Source organism: Leopardus geoffroyi, chromosome E3 (assembly GCF_018350155.1).
Source record: "Leopardus geoffroyi isolate Oge1 chromosome E3, O.geoffroyi_Oge1_pat1.0, whole genome shotgun sequence".
Taxonomy (NCBI): Eukaryota; Metazoa; Chordata; class Mammalia; order Carnivora; family Felidae; genus Leopardus; species Leopardus geoffroyi.
This window is the reverse complement of record NC_059340.1, coordinates 24,622,630-24,644,518: the sequence shown is the minus strand read 5'-3', so window position 1 is coordinate 24,644,518 and position 21,889 is coordinate 24,622,630. Positions and strand designations below refer to the sequence as shown.

Here is a 21,889-nt window from a genome sequence, read left to right as displayed (position 1 = left end):
CCCGCACGATCCAGGATCTCAGGATTTTTGTTCATCTTCTCAGCAGGAGACATTCTGCTATTGCTTTTTTTTTTTTTTTTTTTTCCACATATATTATTGTGAGACTGAATTGTTTTAAGGGCCAGGACCGTATCTTATACCTTTTTGTACTCTCTACTATGCCTAACAAATATATGAACTACAGAACAAATCTACAATCAGTGGGTTTTCCCAGTTTTTTCCACATGAAAAATGTCGACTCCTCTTGCATGGTAGAGGTCTCCACCATCTTCTCCCCAACAGCTCCACCTTAATGTAGGGACAATGAGGATAGAAAAAAAAGATACAGGGTATTTTAAGGTCGTAACTTTGACTTGATTTCACTTCGCCCCGAAGTTCATCATTCCATACCCTTCCAAATGGCTCTCCTTTACTATACTGTTGTTGTGGGAGTCCCAGCCCAGCTGCCTCTTCATGATCTCCCTGTGCCTGAGACAGCATGGGGGATCACGGTAGTACATCTGACCTCATTGGCCAGCCTTTTTGCTTCAAATAGTGGCATAAAGGAAACAGATAAAAGTTTGACTTTTATGTTGACAGTTGGTGTATTTTTATCGACTCAGACTATTTGCCATCGCAATACAGAAACAGTAAAGTACTGCCCTGCCTGAGGCCGACTCTGCCCTATTTTGCAATGTCAGTGAGGTTTTCCCTATCCCCCTTTTTACCAGCTACCCTCATGTCTGGAGCACCACACTTGCTCAGTCACGTGTAATGAGGGAACATTCAAAGGGACAGCGGAGCTTTGCTTCCTACATTGTCACAAATTAAAATAACGTACCAGCCCTCTCCTGTAGTTAATCTCACAAGAGGCTAGTACAGAATTACTGGCTCAGGATGCCCTGTCCATAAACTCTTGAAATAACAAAATAGATAAGTTTATCTACTGCATAATACATTTTCTTATTTCTGTTAATTTTTTCTGTCATTTGTTTGTTTACTTCAAGGCTGCAAAGAAGTTTGTTTCTGGCCGGAAGTCAATGGCAGCAAGTGGAAATCTGGGGCACACACCTTTCGTTGATGAGTTGTAAATTCTGAAACAGGAAAGAGCTGAACATTTTCTCAGCCCAGAGCAGCAAACACGTGAAAGTCAAAAATCTCTAATAAAACATATATCTTTTTTTTTTTTCTCCCCAATAAGGTGAAATGTCTTAAAGCATAAATACATAAATTGTTCCCAGCTGACTTAAAGTCAATAAAACATTCTGTTGAAATGTTTTTCTCATGTCTTGGCCATCAGTTAATCAAGTATTTATTATATGCTGAGGTCTTTGTTTTAGATGCTGCAAAGGAGAACAGGAATCTAAAAGTACAGAAGCTCAGAAACTAGTAAGATTATTATCTATGGCTTTAAAAATTTTTTTTTTAGTGTTTATTTTTGAGACAATGCAAGAGACCGAGTGCAAGCAGCGGAGGGGCAGATAGAGGGAGACACAGAATGTGAAGCGGACTCCAGGCTCTGAGCTGTCAGCCCAGAGCCCGATGCGGGGCTTGAACTCATGAACCATGAGATCATGACCTGAGCTGAAGTCGGACGCCTAACCGGCTGAGCCACTCAGGCACTTCTTCCTTTTATCGATGGCTTTAAAGATAAAACCAGTTTAAAAATCTGTCCTTTTGGGTCAAAACAATTAAATGGTCTGAGTTTTACCCCCTTTCTTTACTGCCTTTCTTGCAGTATAGTTATTTCTGAAAAATCTAAATTTCCTGTTAGTCATATCTTATATTCCCACTGCATCATTTTATGTCTGATTTATCTTCACTGTGTGACAGAGTTTTGTTTCTCATCTTTTCCCTCTTCCTCATCTGTTCCCATTCTGTTTCTTAGGGCTGAAGGGGGGGGGGGGGTGGAACTTTATGTGCACAACTAGCCAGAAAATATATCTCTTACTTATTTTAAGTAGAGCATTTGAAGTTTGCAAAACAAGAGAAGCTAACTGTCTAAATAAAAATGTGGCACTTACCTTAAAAATTGAAATTCTCTCTATGTTCATACATTCTGGTCCTGGGTTCCTCTGCCGCATTTTGTAAAAGATGAGATGTTCTTCTCAGAAGGGAGTGTGTTAATGATGTTGCTATTTTGAGAATAAGGTGGTGAGGCCTGTCTGACCCCAGGGAAGTCTTTGGATTATCACATTGAAGAATGTCTCTGACGGCATCAGAATGCACTTGTGAAAGAATGGGTAAGTCTACACATATTCCTCCTGTAAGTATAGCAAACCTGTGCATAGCAGTGCACAAAAATTAGATGCTCATGTGATCACCAGTTTGCAGACTGCTGCCTAAGCAACTTTTGATACAGGTTGGCCCCTGCCCTTTTCAACTTGGGCAAAGTCTTCTAGCCAAAATGCATCTGAGGTAGAGGAGGCTGTGGATGAGGAAGAGCTTTGGTTGTCTCGCTTCACCATTGTCCAGTATGGAGAAGGGGGCCTCACTTCTCTCTTGGGATCTCTGTGAATCACCACATCAGCATTAATGCCTTTTCCTACACTAATAGTACGGTTCTTCTTTTTGTAGCCATGCCATTCTCTGGAGATAGACATTGGTCTCCTTGCAGAGTGATGCCCACTGGACCTTGAATATTTATAATACTTAAGTTTTTTATCTGAAACTACATCTTCACTGTCATCACTGCTTGCTAAAGGGTCTTTTGCCTGCTCAGTTTTCTTTGTTGTGCTGAAATGGAAAAAAAAAAAAAAAAAAATAGTGAAAGACATGTATTCTTCATGTCTGCATATTCATTGTCCCCTAACAAGATGTCTTGTAACCTGCTTTGGTTCATCAAAGAAAGGATATAATTTAGCTTTAGCACTTTCTGTGTTATTGAAGATTTTCTCTCCAAAACTGTCTTTAAATTTGTTTCCACTCCTAAATGTAAATCAGATTCTGCCTTATTTCACATCACTTTCAAAAGTTTGAAAATAACTTAAGTCAGACTACTGACCAGAATATTAGCAGGTTTTAAGGTGTGGGTTAATTTCATTCCAGAATGACAGGTCAACCTGGCCATCTCCTCCACAGAACTCTTCTCATGGGTCACATGGGGTCAGTAATAACAGTGTCTTACCGATTTCCAAGGTATTCAGGAACTAGTGGACCTCTAAGTACACTAGTCATCAGGAAATTTTTGAGCCTTCTTTTTTTCTCCTGAGAACCATCATTTGCCTCTCTTTTGGGTTTACAAATGTGTATTTACACAACACCCTCTACATCCAGATGTGTCTCATTCACTATTCCACTTCTCTGTTGCTGTCCAAAAGCTTTTAAAGATTTTTTTTGTTACCTGCCCCAACTATTGGCTTTCTTGAGAGGTTGTATGGAGGTTTTTAGTAGAGGAAAGCAGCTACTCATATACCCTTGACTGAAGAACCGGTCGTCTTCAACTGAGCATGCGGCTTCAGAAGGGATGCATGTGGAGGGGTGAGGGAGGAAGGGGACACCTGGTGATCAATGGCGTGACAGATGTTGCAGCCAGATCACCCTCACATCCCCGACTATTAGCTTTCTTGGTTGTTGAAACTTGGCCAATGCTTGCCTGCTATCATCTACAGTTCTCTTGAACTTTTCTAATGTCTGCATACCTGAGCCTGCCATTACTTTCCTGAACAAATGCTGTTACCTGCTCCCCCTCATCCTGGTGCTGTTGCCCAGGAGATCCGTTCTTAGATTTTAACATTCATTTAACAAAGATCTTTGTGATTATACACCTTTGGTACATCTGTCCTGCTAAAAGGAAATATGAAATTGTTTTCTTCGCCACCCCCCAATCTTTTAGACTTGGCTTGCATGATCACTAATATTCTTGCAGGTGTGACCGTTGTACTCGCTCCCAAAACTTCGAACAGCAGTAACTGAGCCACTAGTCTTATTGTGTGATTTTCCTTCATCCTTGATTTAGTGCTGTGCAAGGAGGTTCAGAAGACCTCAGGACTAGAACAGGTTGCCTTCAGACATGCCTAGGACTTCCTGAACAGCACGTGAATGAAAACAAAATCCAGGTTGCTTTTTTTTTTTTTTTTCTGACTGCAAAGACTATCTTTTGTAACTCTGTATTAGGTAACTATAAAGGACAGGTAGTAGGGTCAGATTCTTATTAAACTGAAGTAGGATTATAAAGCCACAAACGAGCAGAAGTCAGTTAATTACAAACAGTTTTCTATCGCTGGACCTGCCCAGAGCATTATGTGGAATATTCTCCAATGGGCACACAGTACCATTTACTCCTGAAAAAGATCATACCAGCTTTGTGTAAGATGTCTTTTCTTTCCCTTTGTGCTCCTTCTCTGTCCTTTCCACATAAATTACTAAAGTGCCTTAGATATAAGCACTTTGTTTCAAATTAAGAAAGGGATTTAGAAAGTGGTTGGTATTGTTCTTAAGTCCTGTAGGCTTTAGTCTCATACTTGAGTTGTGCTATTTCTGTGTTTCCTCCTTACTTTTGAATGGTCGGTCTGTCATTCTTAGATTTTAAAATTCTGTATCTCAAACTCTGAACAATTAAAATGTGAACAACATAGTCGTTCTATAAATAAGTAATTAAGAACTCAGCCTTGAGAGCTGCACTCCCCAGTACAGGGCCCACCAGCTAGGTATGGCAGCTAAATTTGAATTGATTAAACTTGAATAAAACTTAAAATTCTTCAGTTGCAAATCCTCACATTTGAGGCTCTTAATAGCCACATGTAGCCCGTGGCTACCACATCAGAACAGATCAAGAACATTTACACCATTGCAGCAAGTTCTTGGATATTGTTGCTCTAGAGACAGATCTAGTCACACTTAGTCCTGTGACCACTGGCAAGTTTACACACACCTCTCTTGGCCTCAGTTTTCTTATGTAACCATGATAATAAAAAGAATTAACCTGAGGATTAAATGGCAAAATACTTGTAAAGCAGTGTCCACCACATAGTAAGCAATGAATAAGTGTTCACTGTTATCATTAATGATTTTTAACTGTCATGATTGGTTTGGTTATTGGGGGAAAAACTTGTCCCTAATTTGTGTCTGATCTAAGGGGACAGCTGGTACCAGCTCTGGTCCACTGTCACCATGTGAGGACACAAGCCCATCTTCTAATTTTTTAGGAGAAACCAGAGATGCAGATAATTTCCATGGAATCTTAGATATGTAAATTTGGCAACTAATGCAAATATTTTTTATTTAAAAATTTTGAAATACACAGAAAAATGAAAAAAAAGAAACCTAGTTAAATGAAAAAACTTAGGGGCCCCTGGGTGGCTCAGTTGGTTGAGCGTCCGACTTCAGCTCAGGTCACGATCTCGCGGTCCATGAGTTGGAGCCCCGTGTCAGGCTCTGGGCTGATGGCTCAGAGCCTGGAGCCTGTTTCCGATTCTGTGTCTCCCTCTCTCTCTGCCCCTCCCCTGTTCATGCTTTGTCTCTGTCTCAAAAATAAACAAACGTTAAAAAAATTAAAAAAAAAAAAAAAAAACTTACAAACACTTTGCTAGCCCTTGGAAAAGCCCCTCCGTATCCTTCCTTCTCTCTACAGTCACTGCTATTCCGGCTTTTTAAAATGCTGTGGGAGACTAGCAAAGCACATCTGTTGGCCATATCAGTCCCTTGGACCAAAAGTTGGAATATCTGAAGTAATGTCTATCCAGTGTGGACCATTTTTTAGTCCTTAGTAAAGTTCCTAGCCAGCTTTCCCTGAGCCCATCCCAATAACCAAATATACACAGCTGTAACAACTAGTGCTCAGAAATCTGTCAAATTAATAAGGACCACTCTTGCATCAGAGCACTGAACTTGTCAGTGAAGGAGAAGGATCTCATGTTCTACATGTCTTCATGTTCTACAGAACTTCCTCACATATCTGATCCTCAGAGGAGTCTCTGGTACTCCTGTGTTACAGATAAACAAGCTCTCAGATTAAGCGATTTGCCTGAGCTTCAAAGCTGGATTTTTAAAAAAAAAATTTTTTTAACGTTTATTTATTTTCGAGACAGAGAGAGACAAAGCATGAACAGGGGAGGGTCAGAGAGAGGGAGACACAGAATCTGAAACAGGCTCCAGGCTCTGAGCTGTCAGCACAGAGCCTGACGGCGGGGCTTGAACTCACGGACCGCGAGATCATGACCTGAGCCGAAGTCGGCCGCTTAACCGACTGAGCCACCCAGGCGCCCCCAAAGCTGGATTTTAATTTTCATTCACTCTGAATAAATGAGCCCTCAGCCATGTGAAAGTCCTGTGGTAGATTTAGCCTAACAACGCAGACTTAGTCCTTGCCTTCAGTTTACGTTCTCCCAGGGCAACATAGTAAACAATAGATTGTACAGATTACTTCATTGAAATTAGGATAAATGCTGTGAAGGAGATACACAGGTTTCTCTGAAAGCATATGACAGATGGACCAGACAATGTTTTAACACTTCCTAACTTGAAGTCCCCTTGGAAAAATTTTGCACCATGAGCCTTCAACAGTGAGTAATGACAGAGTCCTAGGCATGTTGTACACAGAGAAGGGCAAGTGTAAAGTCCGAGGCAAAGGAACATAAGACAAAGAAGCTGAGAGGCAAAGTGGACTAGAGAGGGAAGAGGACAGCAGTATGTGGTGAGGCTGCGGGATACAGACCCCAGCCACATGCAGTAGCATAGACCAGTGTAAGGGTTTGGGCATTTATCCTGAGAACAGGAGGCCTGAAAAGATTTTCAGCAGGGAACACGCCACATTCAGATTTGCACTGTAAAAGGATTGTTCTGTGTAGCAAATGAATAGGGGAAGAGAGTAGACGGTGGCTCTGACTGGGGTGATGATAGTGGCCAGAGAGAGATGGACAAATGTGAGAGAGAGTCGGAAGATAAAATGACAAGTTTTGTGATTATATGGGGTGGAAACAAGGGAGATGGAGAAATCTAGCATAGCCTCTAAATTTCTGACTTGTTCAACTAGGCAAATGCTCCCCCAGTAAGATAGGACCACCCCAAGGAGATAAGCAGTTAGCTGGCTCTTGATCTTTAGGCATAACGAGTGTGAGGGGTTTGTGATACATCCAAATGAAGCCACCAAGTGGGAGAGAAAGGGTTTAAATATACAAGTTTGAAGATCGTACAATTTGAAAATCAGTCCTGTAGGGAGAGGGACGGAAACCACAGGCATCAGTGAGGGTGCCCAGGAAATTGAGAGAAGGAAGCCAAAGATTGAGCGCTGAGGAACTCTAAGGCTGAAGCCTGGGGAAGACGTTTCAAGAGAAGAGAGGGTGGGAGTTGTACAGTGTCGAATGTTGCTCAGGAGCCACACACAGTGACGACTTGAGAAGAGTCTACTGGAATCAACCTGAGGGCTGTGAGTGGCCCTGCAAAGAGGCCTCTTGGACAAGTGAAGACAGCAAAGCCTGGACTGAGATTGGGGGAGAGCGCCTGGGAAATCATCTCCTGGGGAAATGGCCACATCTGATACAGCTCTTCACGCACATTTGGAGCCAAAGGGATAGGACTGTGGCTGGGGGCAGGGAGAGGGCAGCAGAGTCAAGGTGGGGTTTGTAAAGAGGCAGAGGCCCCAAAAGCCTTACACATTATTGAGAAGGATCCACAGAAAAGCTGAATGTGCAGGAGACAAATGAGGGTGTGGGATCCACAGCACGTTTGAGGCTGACTCTGGACAAAGGGACACATTGCAGGTAGATTTGGAGGCCGAGCTCCCATTAGATGGTTCTCTCTCTCTCTCTCTCTTTTTTTTTTTTTTTTAGCTCCAGATTCAAGGCTCTTGCCTCTATCAATCTGCCTCACATTAGGTCCTGCAGATTGTACTTCTCCAGAAGGATTTAAAAACCCACTAAATTACTGCAGCGGTTTCACCAAGACCACGTGCTTCACAGGCTCTGGGGAACAGTAGCACAACAAAGTTTTCCTAAAATGAACGACTTACCGTGTTACCGGGAATTTGGTCTCAGGGATTAAATCATATATTTCTTGCCATTCTTGGGGTATGTCAATAAAATCTCGATAAATCTTGATTTGTAGCACTGTTCCTATGGTGATGTATTGCAAAAGTTTTAAAAATTCTCGAAGAGTATATCCTAACACATTGGCATGGCCAACACTAATCAGAACATCACCTGAAGAAGGAAAGAAATTATCAGTAAAATTAAGATAATGGGTCATTGGGCTCATACCACTTCTGGCTGCACTGTGAGGTATTCCATTTTACGAGTTCAACCAGACTCCAGCCTTTAATAAAAGTGACCAACTAGGTGACATGAGTGTCCTTCGCATAATGAATGCATGCAAGATGTTTCTTAATAGCGGTGTAGAAGATATTATATCATGTTTTTATGGTATTTCTTTAGTCCTTGGTGTGAAAGAGGCTAAAAATCGTTTATAATCTGAACCATCCTTTAGGATTCTAAAAATGTTTGTTTCAAGTAAAATGAATAGTCATTATTATTAAAAAAAAAAACCACTTCCACTAAGTGAGTAAATGACCTACTTGCTATTGTACCTGCCTGGCAATTTCCAGTGCCCTCCACTCTATTAACATAAAGCCCTTCTGGGGCGCCTGGGTGGCTCAGTCGGTTAAGTGTCCAACTTCGGCTCAGGTCATGATCTTGCAGTTCGTGAGTTCAAGCCCCGCGTCAGGCTCTGTGCTGATGGCTCAGAGCCTGGAGCCTGTTTCAGATTCTGTGTCTCCCTCTCTCTCTGACCCTCCCCCGTTCATGCTCTGTCTCCCTCTGTCTCAAAAATAAATAAACATTAAAAAAAATTTTTTTTAACATAAAGCCCTTCATTTTAATTTTCTGCCTTGTGCGGTATTAGTTGAGCAAGTAATTCTGCATGCAACAATGGACATTTAGCATGCTTTAATTAAGCTTAAGATGTGTATATAGAGAGTATGTTGGATAAAGGGATTTGAAAGCTAGACTTCCTACTTTAGGGCATTGCTGGACAGGAAAGGAAGTGTGATGGTCAACCATAGAGCTTCTGATCTCCTGGCAAGTGGGAAGAAAACCACATCTTGACAGCAAGTCCCTGGACCCCCTAAGTGCATATCTTTGCCCACCTCCCTGCCGCCAGCACCTAGGGCATGGACATGTAAACTAGATCCAGCCACTGGGCACTCCCACCTGGGTCACTGAACCTGGGCAGGAGATGCAGCTGGGTGATGGAAACACCCGGTTTCCAGGGGTAGTTATATATGGCCCCGCGTTCTGTCATCATTTTCCAAGCCTGGTTCTGCAGCCTTTCTGGCAGTTCTGTCAGACTCAATGTTCTAAGTTCAGTGCCTTCACAGGCACTGTTTTCGATTGCTTGCAGTGAAGAATCCTGACTACTGCAAGGATATTCAGCAAGAGAGGAAGGAATACAAAGAAATTACTTCTTAAGGGCTCACATTAGGTAAAATCTTAGTCTTCAGATCTTACTAGAACTAACAGCCTGCCAAATGGTAATGGAGACTTTATCACTAACACTGGGATAAAGGGACTCCAATCAAGTCCCAAAGGATGTGTTCATTTCTCTGTGCATGAGAAGCTAGGGACCCCTCAGTTACCTTCATTCCCAGACAGCAGAAGCCTAACCTCCAAGGAGGAGAGAGGATGCAGTACCTTCTGTGATACTACACCCCACTGTGCTGTAGTTGGGAATTAATGCTGATCTCAAAGGAAGGCTCCAAGGACAAACTTTCATGGTGCTAGATCCTATCAGAAACTTCAGTTTAAAAAGAACTTAAGTTTAAAAGTACTGAAGAAAATGAATACTTGGAAGGGTGAAGAAAAACCTGCTTTGGTCTTACAAAGTAGCTGATGATAAAACCAGCCTAGGATCTGCAGCTAACTTCAGAATGAAACAAGCTTCTCCCAGCCACCTGCAGAGTGTGCCATCTGAAACAGCTGTTCATCCTACAGAGATTAATTACAATGGCAAAACAAAACCAAACACCTCACTGGATGAGTTTACGCGCCTGATGTTAAAAGGAACGTTTATAGCTGAAAGCTCTGGCTTGGCATTCTGCTTAATTACGTTGTTGAAGGATGTTTTTTATCAAGAGGGCAGAAAATAAACAGCTTAATTCCCTGACCATCCTGACTGTAAACCAAAGGTGTCATTGTATGAATGTGATTACTCTGGCAATAGATATTAACATTGCCCTTGGAAACATCAATCTGGTATTTATGAATACCAACCCCATTACACTTTTTTTTTTCTGTTTTAATGGGCTGTAGGAACCACATTATTATAAACCTTGTCTCGATTACCTATATTAAATCAACTTTGCAGCAGCCAAGCCACTACTGAAAAATAGATTTTTATTTATTTTTCTCCATCTCTCCTGACAAGGCTCTGAGTTCCACAAGCTCCAGGTGGCTAAGGACCACATCTGTTTGGCTTATCATTATGCCCTCATGCCTAGCAGGACACCTGCACACAGTAGGCATTCAGGAAACGCTTATTGAATGAATGTGACCAGTATATGACTTGTATTTACCTTCAAAGCTACACTATTTCTTAAGACTCTAGATATCAGTCTATTTAAAGCCATATTGGCCAAAAGGAATTTAAATTCAGCCAGAATAAACAAACACTAAACTAAACTAGCAAATTCAATAGGAAATGAAACCCAATTTGAAACACCAGAAGAGAAAAATGTAAAACACGTGCATGAGAAATAATGGGGCTGGGAGGTAACAGGGTCGAAGAAATAGCAGGTCTATGGGACTATCACCTCTGAAAATCTCATTCATTGTTTTAAAAGGACTGAATTCTGGTCTTTGAAACCAAGAACCTGAGGAGAACTGACTGACCCATCATGAAGAGATTTGGGACTCTGGACTCTCTCCGGTACTGAAATCCCACTTCCAGTCAAAAGTGTGGGCTCTCTAGACATGGGTTCAAGTCCCAGCTCTGCCCACCCACTTAGCTCTGTGTATTGACCAAGTTACATCTCCAACCCTCTACATTGTGTTATCGACCTTCCAGGAGTTTGTAAAGACTAAATTAGATAATAGATGTGGAAACACCTTGCACAATGCCAGTGACAAACACTTATTATTCATTTACTAATGCACAGACATAATATCTGCCAGCATTAAAGGTAAATCCTGGATTTAAAAGATGAATTCAAGACTGCCTCTGACCTCCAGGAGCCCACTAACCGTGGCCACACCATGAGGTTCTGTTTCCTGTGCATAAAAGCACACTCCTGTCCCACTCCAGTGAGTGTGTGCTCTGGTTATGAATCAGCTTCTGTTGCCTGACCCCAGAGAAACTGAGGAAAACTCATGGGAACCTGTGCTGGACTTCTTTTGGTCTGGAACTGTCTCCCTGGTGCTTTTTTTCCCCAGCACCAAGCACTGACATTTGGAGAGAATGTTTTGGATTATAAGGTGGGGGCAAACTTTCATAATGGCATCATTTATCTATTTTCTTCTTTAATCCCCTGCTTCTAACACAAGCTGCAGTTAGAATCACCTGAGGAGCTTTTAAATCATGAACTGCCCTGTCTCCAGCCCCCTATCAATTGAATCAGAACCTCTGGGGAGATGGGGCCTAGGCATCTCAGTTTTAAAAGCTCCCAAGGTGATTCTAGGAAGTAGCATTATAAATCAGTAATTTAATCCACTGGGGCTCCTGTACCACAATCATTTTTTATTTAAAGAAAAAAAGAAAGAAAAGCCACAAGTCAGGAAACTCTCTAAGAACAGCCTAAGAGAAATGATTGCCAGTATTTCCATAGAACTGTCGTTTTCAAAGCACTTTCATAAAATTTATCTCTCCAAATCCTAGCAACCTCTGAGGAAGGTAGCTCTTATCCCAATTTAGAGATGAGGTGACTGAGGCCTAGAAGGTTAAATGACTGCCCAAGGTCACAGAACTAGAAAGTGACAGAGCCTGGGCCTGACTGAATTCAGGCCCAGCTAAAACCGGATGATTCTTGTTTCTCACCACCTTACCATCCCATTATGCCTCCCTGACTCCTGAGCACAGCCCTAGAACTGGAGCAGACACTGGAAAACACATCTTGAACTGGATGGAAAATTCATTCGCCCAAAGACAAGAGAAGCAGGGCAGTGTTGATCAAAGTCCTTGGGCTCTGAAGTCTAACAGAGAGGGTTCAAATCCCTGATCCCTGGTATGACAATGGGCAATTTACTAAATATCTGACTCCTTATCTATACGGTGGTTTAATGCAGAATCTACCTCAGGGATTGTCAGGAGGATGAAATGAGATCATGCTTCTAAACATTAACAATGATTAATACTGCCTACCTAGAAGAAGAAAAGTTTGTCCACAGAGAGGCATAAACTCTGGAATGACACCATCCCACTTGCCAGAGCGGGGTGAACCTAGACAAGGAACTCAATCTCTGTGCCTCAGTTTCCTCCCCTGTGAAAGGGGGATGACAATAGTTCCTACCTAGAGACTTACTGTAAGAATTCAGTGAAAAAATAAAACAGCGAGGGTTATTAAAGTGCTAGCAACTGGCTGGCCCACAAAAAGCCCTCAAACAATGTCATCATCATTATTATGGTTACACTAAAACCTATTAACCAGGGTCTCCCCGAAGGCAGATGGGAGGGAGGCGGGGGGGGGGGGGGGGGGGGGGGGGGGGGGGGGGGGGGGGGGGAGGGGGGGGGCGGGGAACCACAGTCACCTGGCTGGAGTTTTCCATCCGTGGCTGCAGCCCCCGTCCTGATGAGGTGGGTGATCTGGAGGTAGGGCCCATTCTGGATGATGATCAGGCCTAAGCCCAGGTTGCCCACAGTAAGTTTGGTCTGCTGAGTTTTGCTCAAGTTGTGTATGGATGACTTGACATTGAAGCCAACGTTTTTGCCTAATATAAAGAGGGGGACATTTTTTAGTCCTTCACCTGGACAGCAGCATGACAGTATCACTGGGGTTCTAAAGCCAGATCCCTGGGGCAGTTCCTCAACCTATTTATTTCTCAGTTTCCTCATCAGTAAAGTAAGAACAGTACGTGTCTAGCTTGGAGACTTGTTATGAGAATAAATGAGACAGAGGGCTTTGCACAGTGCCTGGCACCTGCTGAGTGCTTAATTAATGTCAGTTATTATGTATTCACTTGACAAATGTTTCTTGATGCAGGCAGTGTGCTAAGAAATAGCAGTTTCTTGCCCTTATGGATCCTCCAGCTTAGTGGAAGAGACAGATACTAATCAGTCACATAAATAGATGTTGAATAACAAACTGTAACACATGCTATGAAGGAAAAATACAGAGAGCTCTGAGGAGGACTGCCAGGAGGCCAAGGTATCCTGCGGGGAAGGCAGTTCAGGCTTCATACAGGAGGTAAAATTTGAATCGAGGTCAAAAAGACCAACAGGAAATCTTGAGACAAAGGAGGATGGGAGGGAGCAAACTGGATTGAGGCTGTAAGGAAAGAACAGAGATGCACTGGAGCACTCGTGAGGAGCAAAGTCACAGCCGACTGGCGCGGCCTCACAGGCTTACCTCACTGGAAAAAGCTGAGGAGCAGTTTAAGCGGGACCCTGTAACATTTGTATTTTCTTAAACAAAACAAACAAATGAACCCGGCTGGCTGCTGTGCGGGGCACAGACTGCGGGATCCAGAGTGGATGTGGGAAATCAAAGTGTTACTGGAGCCACCCAAGCATGCCATGGCGATGTCAGTGGAAATGGTAGCGAAAGATCATTTGGGAGGAAAATCCGGGAAAATGGGTGGTGGTGGAAGGGCGCCGAAGTATGTTTTCTCCAGAACTGATTCTCACAAGAAAAGTTTCAAAGACTATGAAGTGATTTAAATTTTTTTTTTTCAACGTTTATTTATTTTTGGGACAGAGAGAGACAGAGCATGAACGGGGGAGGGGCAGAGAGAGAGGGAGACACAGAATCGGAAACAGGCTCCAGGCTCTGAGCCATCAGCCCAGAGCCTGACGCGGGGCTCGAACTCACGGACCGCGAGATCGTGACCTGGCTGAAGTCGGACGCTTAACCGACTGCGCCACCCAGGCGCCCCGACTATGAAGTGATTTAAAACAAGTTACTTTCCTAAGAGGAAACTTCTCAGAAGACTCATTTTCAGTACACAGGAAGTTTCTGGGGACATTTGTTTTTAGCAGCTCTTCCTGAAGGACAAGTGACAGGCCTCTGCGAAATCCATGTGACTGTGGTGTTCTGGGGGGGCCCAAGAGGCCTGCTGAGGGAGGGGTGCCCCCTGTCCCCCCACCCCCAGGTTCATGACCCTTCCCTGTAAGCAAATGTCCTTGCTGTCTCCAACCTCACCTTCCCCCAAACCGCAGAGACTCTATAGAAAGTAAAGTAACCCAGTATAAAGAAGGTACCACATTCGGAGATTTTTCAGGATTCTGGGAGCCATTTAGAGCAGGTCAGACCCTCCTTCAGCCTCTAGCTCCTGAGCATACAGAGAAGTGGCATCTCAGACAAGGTCTGAGTTCCAACCTCAGCTTGCTACTTCATTGTGCTTAGAATAAAATAATCTATAGGAGACCCAGTCTCAAAAGACAGCAGGGTTAAGGGAAAGAAGGCAGCCTCAAAAGACTCTACCACACGATTCCACTTTTATGACACTCTCCGTGGAAAGGGCAAAACTATAGAAACAGATCAGGAGTGGCAGGCACTGAAGTGCAGGCTGGTGGCAAAGAGGAGCAAAGTAATTTGGGGACGGGGGAGGGAGCGTGTGTGGGAGGGAAACTTCCACATCTTGATGGTGGTGGTGGTTATATGTGGGTATTCATTGGTCAAAACTCAGAGCTATACACTAAAAATGGGCGGGGGGGGGAGGCTCTTACTGTATGTAAATTATAGTTTGGTAAACAAATGATGGCGAGGGGCTAACTCCCAGGCCAAGAGGGTGACGTTCCCATTTTACAGGGGAGGCAAAGTAATGAAGGCTTTGTCTCCATGGCGTCTCCCTCTCCCCACTCCCCAGTTACCTTTTTTGCTTTTATGGGCGGCCTTCTCCATGGCCCCAGGAGGGCAGACCGCTCAGGAGGCGCCTCCTGGAGCCGAAGCTGGAGTGGGTCCAACTCCCAACTGTTTCGAACCCACGAGGATGGGGTGCACAGCGGGCTGACCGCTGGCGACCGGGGGACCCCGGGCGGCAAGGAGATTTCCGGCGCTGCCCCTCGGGATGGCCGCCAGGGGGCAGACGTGGGGCATCCGTGGGGTCACAAGGCCTCAGCGGACTTGGAAAAAGGAGTGAAAGTTTTGGCGGAGAACAAACTCGTTCAGGGAGCAGCACAGTGTCTGGCTCACAGTGGGTTCATCATCCATTCTTGGAAAACAACCGAAGTGGGGAGGATGGAGGAAGCACAGAGGCGGGTGTGGCAAAGCTGTGAAATTGTGGGGCCCAGGCAGACCCTAACTAGAAGCCCATATAAGATCACACAATCCCCTGCTGCACTCCCAGTAATGATATTTTTAAATATTGCTGCATCAATAGTCCCAACTGTTTTGGAACTGCACTGTTTTCATCAATGTTTTGCATGAGAAGAGGGGCCAAGGGTGGCTCGGGGAAAAAAAAAAAATGAGTCACGATTAGGAGAGGAATTAATTCTTCCTTCTTTTTTCCAAAATAATTCTTTCCTCCCACACACACATTCGCTCATAGGACAAATATTTACCGGAAGCCCGCTCTGTGGTTTGTGCTGATGCTGGGGACACAACAGTCGGCAAGACAAACAAGGGCCCTATCCTTTTGGAACTTAAATTTAACGAGCAATCAAGTGGATGATTTAAGAAAACTGTAAATTATCAAAAATATATTCTAGAAGAAACAGAAAGCAATGTGATGAGGTAGGTCCTGTCCTCATTCCCACTCCGATAAAACGGAGAAGCTATGCACCTTACATTCATGCCTTCAATAGTTATCAAGCACTTATTAGATGTCAGACACTGTGCAAAGATTTCCATGGTAAACCCAGTTTACCGGGCTGTTTCTGTGGCTCTACCCAGACAGTAAACCAGGGCAGATTTTCATTCAATAAATCCCACCTTGCAGAGGCTGGGACAAAGGGAAAGAACAGTCATCCATTTTCTTACTCTCAACCTCAAGGAGTCTCCAGCAGGTGGCTTCTTGTGATCGATCACCAGTTTCCTCCTCCAAACAGTCTGGCAAGGTGTCTATGCAGACACCAAATTAATTCTGTCATAAAATGCATCCTTTACCTCTGTTTTCCTATTAGTAGGGGGACAGTGAGAGTTTGTGGAACTAAAGCATGTCAGCATCGGAGGTTCAGGGAGGGGAGCCTATCGGCGCCTGGCACACAGGGTGTCCATCTGCCTTCCCTCCATCCCAGGCTGAAAACTCTCTTCAGGGCAGATGCCAAGATCACACCAATGGGTGGAACTGCAGGATACAAACGGTTGTGGATGCCATCCTGTACTGCCCAGATCCCCCTTCGGGACTGAAGGATTTATTCCTGCTCCTCCACCCCACCCCTGCTTCCAGCTGAGCTCCCTGCCCAAGATTACACCTTCCCAGGGCAGCTAACATCCAGTGACTGGTCACTGTGGGGTAAAAATCTGGCTCCCTCAGTCCAGCTCAAGCAACCCTGGAGGGCAATCCCAGCTCCAGAGCTCCTGTGGGGTCTACTGAGGTCCTTCTGTGGCTGCACTGCCACCTGACTTCTCCCTTTGCCTAATGCTGCTTCCCCTTCCTCCCCTCATGGGCGTGGCTTCCAAAAGCACTCCCCAATAAACTCCTTGCAGCTCAAGAGTGTTTCCTGGAAAGCCCACCCAACCTGCAGCAGCTAGCACCAGGGATGGTGTGCAAGAGTAGATGCCAAGATGGAATTTCGGAGCTGGGTGACCCCGCTGTCCAGGTGATAATGAGGACCCCATACCCAGTAGAGGAGGTGTATACATCACCTTGGGCACAGGGAAGCACTAAGATTGTTCCATTTTTCACCAGAGAAAATTGAAACAGTTTGTCACCCACATGATCCACCTGAGTATCTCTTAGTGCTCCCTTGCCCTATTTTGACAGTGAACAGACAAAAAAAGCAGCCACAGCCCGAGAAATACATGGCAACAAGTGGCTCAGACTCCTCAGGGATGGAGGTCCGAACCACCCCACCACATAAGCCACCTAGACCACCAGAGGTGCTAGCAAAAGGTGAGAGGAATCTAGGATGGGCAGGAGAGAAGGGAGGTGATGAGCATGTCGCTTATGCCTGGAGATGAGCTGCAGCAACACGGGGAGCTGGGGTTTGTCCTGCTAACCTTCCTTTCATAAGATTCCCACAGGAAAAGATGCTCACCGGGGTCCTGCTCTCAGAACTGAAAAGAAGCAGGTGGATCGGCGTGCAATGGGTGCACTGTGACAAATGTTGCCCTGTGCTACCCAGTCCTCCTGAAGACTGAAGGACTTAGTCCCCAGCTCCTGGGAAGGTTGTAGGTTCATGGATCTCAGCTGTCGGCCCTCTCAAGGAATTGTCTTTGGCTGAAGAGCAGCCATACCCAAGGTCATTCCTGAGGTAGCTCAACTCCAATGACTGGTCCATGTGAGGATATAAAGGCTTGGCCCCTTTTCCCCAACTCTGAGTGGCCACCCCAACTTCAGAGTTGCTCACGGGGTCTGCCAAAGCCTCCAATAACCGAATCACAGCCAAACTGCTCCCTCTGCCTTCCCTCCCCCCAAAGGAGTTGCTCCTTAGTGCACTCCCTAATAAAGACCGCACGCTAATCCATAATCTCTGGTTGGAGTCAGCTCCAGTGGAACCCAATCCATGAGACAAAAGGAGATTTGAGCCCAAGGCACAAACTGTTAACCTCTGGATTTAGCTCTTTGGTCTTATCTAATCCCAGAACCCCCAGGTGCATGTATATGGTGCAGCCACCAAACTCTTGGCCTTCATGGTGAACTTGACCCCCTGGGGAAGCAGTGTGTTCTTTATCCTGTCAGGCCAAAGATACTCCTTAAAGAGAAGAGTGATTATATAGTCCCCTCCACAGCTTTCACCAAGGTCCCATCTGGATTCAGCCTCTGTTGGGCCAAGGCCTACCATCCATCATGATAAAGCACACTGTGTTCACAGCCCCTTAACAGCCGCAGAATGGCTATTTATGACTTTAGGCTGCCAGCATAGATCCCTTCCGGGGGCCTTCTGGGTCCCCAAGGATTTTCTGCCTTAAGGATCCCTGTGGCTCATCTCTCTGAATGAAATAGCCCCAGCTGCTTTGCTTAAGGGAGAGTGAGGAGATGGGGAGCTTCTCCCACTGAAGCAGAATGTCTGACTTTCCCAAGTTCACGTCAGTAGAAGGGAGGGGACTAGAATATAGTTCTGTATCCTTTTTGCTCCACCACACCACCTCTCATGAACCCTAGGGTTTGCCTCTACTAAAATCTAGACTGGGGGTGGGGGTGGGGGCTCAGTCAGTTAAGCATCTGACTTTGGCTCAGGTCATGATCTCATGGTTTGTGAATTTGAGCCCTGCAATGGGCTCTCTGCTGTCAGCACAGAGCCCACTTCGGATCCTCAGCCTCCCTCTCTCTCTGCCCCTACCACACTCATGTATGCATGTGCTCACTCTCTCTCTCTCCTAAAAACAAATAAAAACATTTAATAAAAAATAAAATAAAATGTAGACTGGGATATAGAGGAGAAGGGAACTGATCTGTCCTGTAGATCTCGGACAGATCCAGGACTCTGCAATACCAGGTATGTTGGAAGTAGAGAATGAGATATGGGACTAAAATCAGGATTAATGGAAAATATGTAATCAGAGGATTTAGTCCCTGCCCACCCCTCCCACCCCCATGCTGGGTGGTAAAGGAGGAATGGGAAGGTGACTTTCTGAAGTGACTTGTGGCCATTAATCTGGTGAAAATTTTCTCAATTTTTTTTTAACTCCAAATTGTTTTTTTTTCTTTAAATTTAAATATAGTTGACATATTAGTTTTGGGTGTACAACATAGCTATTCGACATTCATAGATGTCATGAAATGATCACCACAATAAGTCTAGTTCCCATTATACAGCTTGTTTTTATCCTTCAATCTTAGATCCAGAACCTTTTGTAGAGGGGCAGAGGTAGGAGGGACTGGGAAGTGCTGCCCAGATAGAAGGGGGAATTTACACTCGTATTTTTTAAACGCAATGATCAAGTGATCACCATACCACTCACAGGCAAACTGTTCCAACAGTTCACCTCAGGATTCTCATCAATGCCTAGTAGTGAACATCGGCGGACATTATTTGAGAATTCAGAACTATAAAGCTCGGAGTTTCTTCTATGCCTGGGCAATAGAAACTGGACGAGAAGCCAAGAATATGACTCCATCAAACTTTTCCAGTACTTTAAAAAAAAAAAAAAAAAGTGAAACCCTGCTGCAGTAATGTGATATGCATATCTGAGTCCCTGGAATATATCAATCAGCTTGTGCCTATTTCTGTGGCAGAGGAAAACTAAACGGTGTCATAATAATTAAAAAAAAAAAAAATCCTTCCCCCCAGGAGACCAATGTTTGGACAGGAAAGTCTATAGACTAGCAATTAAATCCCTCCTTACCCAATCTATGTGGTGACACTGATAACTCTGCAAGTTTCTGCAAGGCTGTTGGATTTGGTGGAATTTGAAACTTGCTGAGTTTTGGGAACATGTAGGCATTCCCAAAATAGAGACAGATGTCAACCTTCTAGGTCTTTCTTGAGATGACCTATGTGGCATTTAAGGAGAAGATGACTGTCCCATCCCTTGTTTGCTGCGTGGGGGACTATCCAGGAAAGAAAGAGCTGGATCCAAAGTTAAGGTTAATGGTGACTTGGTCCAAGAGTCAGTCACAAAAGAAAAAGCAACCTCCACTAGACAGTAAAATTATAGATGGAGAAATCATCTGTATTGCCAACAAACTACGCCAATGTCTTGTTTGTTTCTGTTTATCCATCCAAACTAAGCTTCTCCTCAGGCCTCAACTCAGTAAATACTATCACCAAACACCTGGTTACTCAGGCCAAAACCTTAAGAGTCATTCCTGAGGCCTTTCTTTGTTTCAACTCCTCCCCCATGGTCAGTCGTTTTCCTTGCCTATAAAACACCCAAAGCTAGCCATTTTTTCCATCTTCACTATTCGCATCCTAGCTAAAGCTACATTTCTTTCTCTCCTGGAGTACTTTGCCTGTTAACTGGTATCCCTTTCATTCCTGTCCCCCCCCCCCTCCCCAACTACACTATCTTTACAGATTAAATAAGACCTTGTCAGTCTCCTGCTGAAAACCTCCTGTGCCTTTCGCTTGCACTTAGAACAAAATCCAGACCCTTTACCATGGCTCCCCAAACCCTACATCGGGTCTCTGCCTACCTCTCTGTCTTTTCATACTACCGTCCAGCCAAACAGGCTATTCCACAGTTCCTTGAACAAGCCAACCTCTTCCTTGTCCCTTCCCCTAATCCTCTTTGCACTTGCTTCTCCCTCCGTCTGGAGTAGTCCTGCCCAAATCTTCACACGTTAGGCGTTTACGATAGTGGTGGTCTCAGTGAACCTTCCCTGACCATCCTAAGCATCACCACAGCCCTCCTCCTCCCCGCCATCAGACCGACCCCCATTTAGTTCATAAAGCAACACCTGAAATGACCCATTTTTAAAGATAAATTTTTAACATGTTTGCCTCTTCCCCACCAGGATGTAAGCTTCCGGAGATTGGGAACCTTGTCTCGCAAGTCCAGCCCAGTAACCCCACTAGGTGTCGACAGTTATTTCCTAAATGGGGCAGTCCCGGAGCTGAACGACGCGGAAGGGGCAATGCTAACACAAGGTGACAAGGCATGTACGGGGCCCCGGGTCACTTGGCAGTCTCCCACCCATCAATCCAGTGTTCGTTTTGAAAGGCTAAAGACTAAGGGGCATTTTGTCACCAGTCATTAACAACGATAACATTATTATTGGCAAGAAAGCTCAAAGGCGGCGTGGCCCGCCGGTAGGCGCGAGGCAATGGGCCTGGGCCGGGTGCCAGTCCGGCTCCAGGGCAGCGAGACGTGAGGCCCAATAGAGGCCTTGGCAGCCGAGCCCGGGACGGTGGGGAGGGTCGGGGGCCGCGGGCCGGGGCTGCGAGGCGGGCGGCACAGCCGGGAGAACAGAGCAGGGACGCCGCAGCCCAGGACCCGGTCTGGCCTCGACAGCGCCGAGGCTTCGCTTCCGGGTGAGGGGCGGGCGAGCCGAGCAGTTCCGGGGCGGGCGGCGGTTCCGGCTGTGCGGGCCGCGCCGCGGCTGCTGGTCCCGGGCGCGCGGAGGGCGCGAGTGGCGCGCGGGGGCCGAGGGGGCGCGAGGCGGCGGCGCGGGGACTCCGGGCCCCGGCGGCGGCCCATGGGGCGGGAGGCGTGAGGCCGCGGCCTGCCCGGGGCTCGGGGGGTGGGGGGAGCGGGGCGGGGAGATGGATAAACTGACCATCATCTCAGGATGTCTCTTTCTGGCCGCCGATATCTTCGCCATCGCCAGCATCGCCAACCCGGACTGGATCAACACCGGGGAGTCCGCGGGTGAGCGGCGGGCGCGCGGGGCCGGGCGGGGGATTGGCTGAGGGCGGAGGGAGGGGAGGGGAGACCCGGCCGGGGGGACGACGGGGCCGGCGGCTGCGAGGAGGGGGGCGGCCTGAGGAGGGAGGGGGCGGAGAGGCGTCCGGGGCGGCGGGGCCGGGCGCCCCGGGGGCCGGAGGGGAGAGGGAATGGAGAGGAGGACGCGCGGGCGCGAGCGGGACCCCGGGGCTGAGGGGAGCGGCGCCCCGGGCTCAGCGAAAAGTGGCCGAAGGGCGAGGAGACCTGGGCTGGGCTGGCGGGTCCCGGACGGAGAAGGGGGGGTGGCGGGGAGACGGTCGCCGGACCTGAGGGACCAAGGAGGAACGAGCTTCGTCCGGGATTGGGGGCGGGGGTAGGGGAGTCCAGGTGAGAGACGGG

General features: G+C 46.1%; 3 protein-coding genes across 5 annotated transcripts in view; 2 read left to right on the top strand and 1 right to left on the bottom strand.

Annotated features, from left to right (window-relative positions):
* The window catches only part of LOC123589293 (cytochrome b-c1 complex subunit 2, mitochondrial), a 30,724-nt gene extending 29,467 nt beyond the window's left edge, over positions 1–1,257 (top strand). The window contains exon 14 of the mRNA XM_045461205.1: positions 987–1,257. Coding sequence (XP_045317161.1) covers positions 987–1,070 — 84 coding nt within the window. The 3' untranslated portion in view covers positions 1,071–1,257. The remainder of the gene's footprint in view (positions 1–986) is intronic.
* PDZD9 (PDZ domain containing 9) lies at positions 86–21,492 on the bottom strand. Of its 3 annotated transcripts, none has more exons than XR_006708247.1 (5): positions 14,932–15,212; positions 12,651–12,830; positions 7,928–8,117; positions 2,004–2,715; positions 86–288 (listed from the first exon to the last, which is right to left on the bottom strand). XR_006708247.1 is itself a non-coding variant. In XM_045461207.1 (5 exons), the coding sequence occupies exons 3-5, from the start codon at positions 9,214–9,216 to the stop codon at positions 2,322–2,324; spliced, it is 678 nt and encodes a 225-aa protein (XP_045317163.1). In that variant the 5' UTR covers positions 9,217–9,328; positions 12,651–12,830; positions 21,384–21,492; the 3' UTR covers positions 1,912–2,321. The 3 variants fall into 3 exon arrangements, 2 of the variants coding, with proteins under 2 accessions (XP_045317163.1, XP_045317162.1); XM_045461207.1 differs by lacking the exons at positions 86–288; positions 14,932–15,212 and adding exons at positions 9,123–9,328; positions 21,384–21,492 and having other exon boundaries at positions 1,912–2,715; XM_045461206.1 differs by lacking the exon at positions 86–288 and having other exon boundaries at positions 1,912–2,715.
* The window catches only part of MOSMO (modulator of smoothened), a 62,344-nt gene continuing 61,796 nt past the window's right edge, over positions 21,342–21,889 (top strand). The window contains exon 1 of the mRNA XM_045461208.1: positions 21,342–21,475. Within this exon, the coding sequence (XP_045317164.1) occupies positions 21,370–21,475 (106 nt within the window). The 5' untranslated portion in view covers positions 21,342–21,369. The remainder of the gene's footprint in view (positions 21,476–21,889) is intronic.

What these genes read in the sequence shown, in the direction of transcription:
- PDZD9 (XM_045461206.1), bottom strand. Translation starts at nt 14,962, where the DNA reads ATGGAGAAGGCCGCCCATAAAAGCAAAAAAG. An exon ending in CGCCCATAAAAGCAAAAAAG is followed by an intron (nt 12,831 to 14,931) that starts GTAACTGGGGAG and finishes TCTTTATATTAG; the next exon opens with GCAAAAACGTTGGCTTCAAT. An exon ending in GGATGGAAAACTCCAGCCAG is followed by an intron (nt 8,118 to 12,650) that starts GTGACTGTGGTT and finishes TTCCTTCTTCAG; the next exon opens with GTGATGTTCTGATTAGTGTT.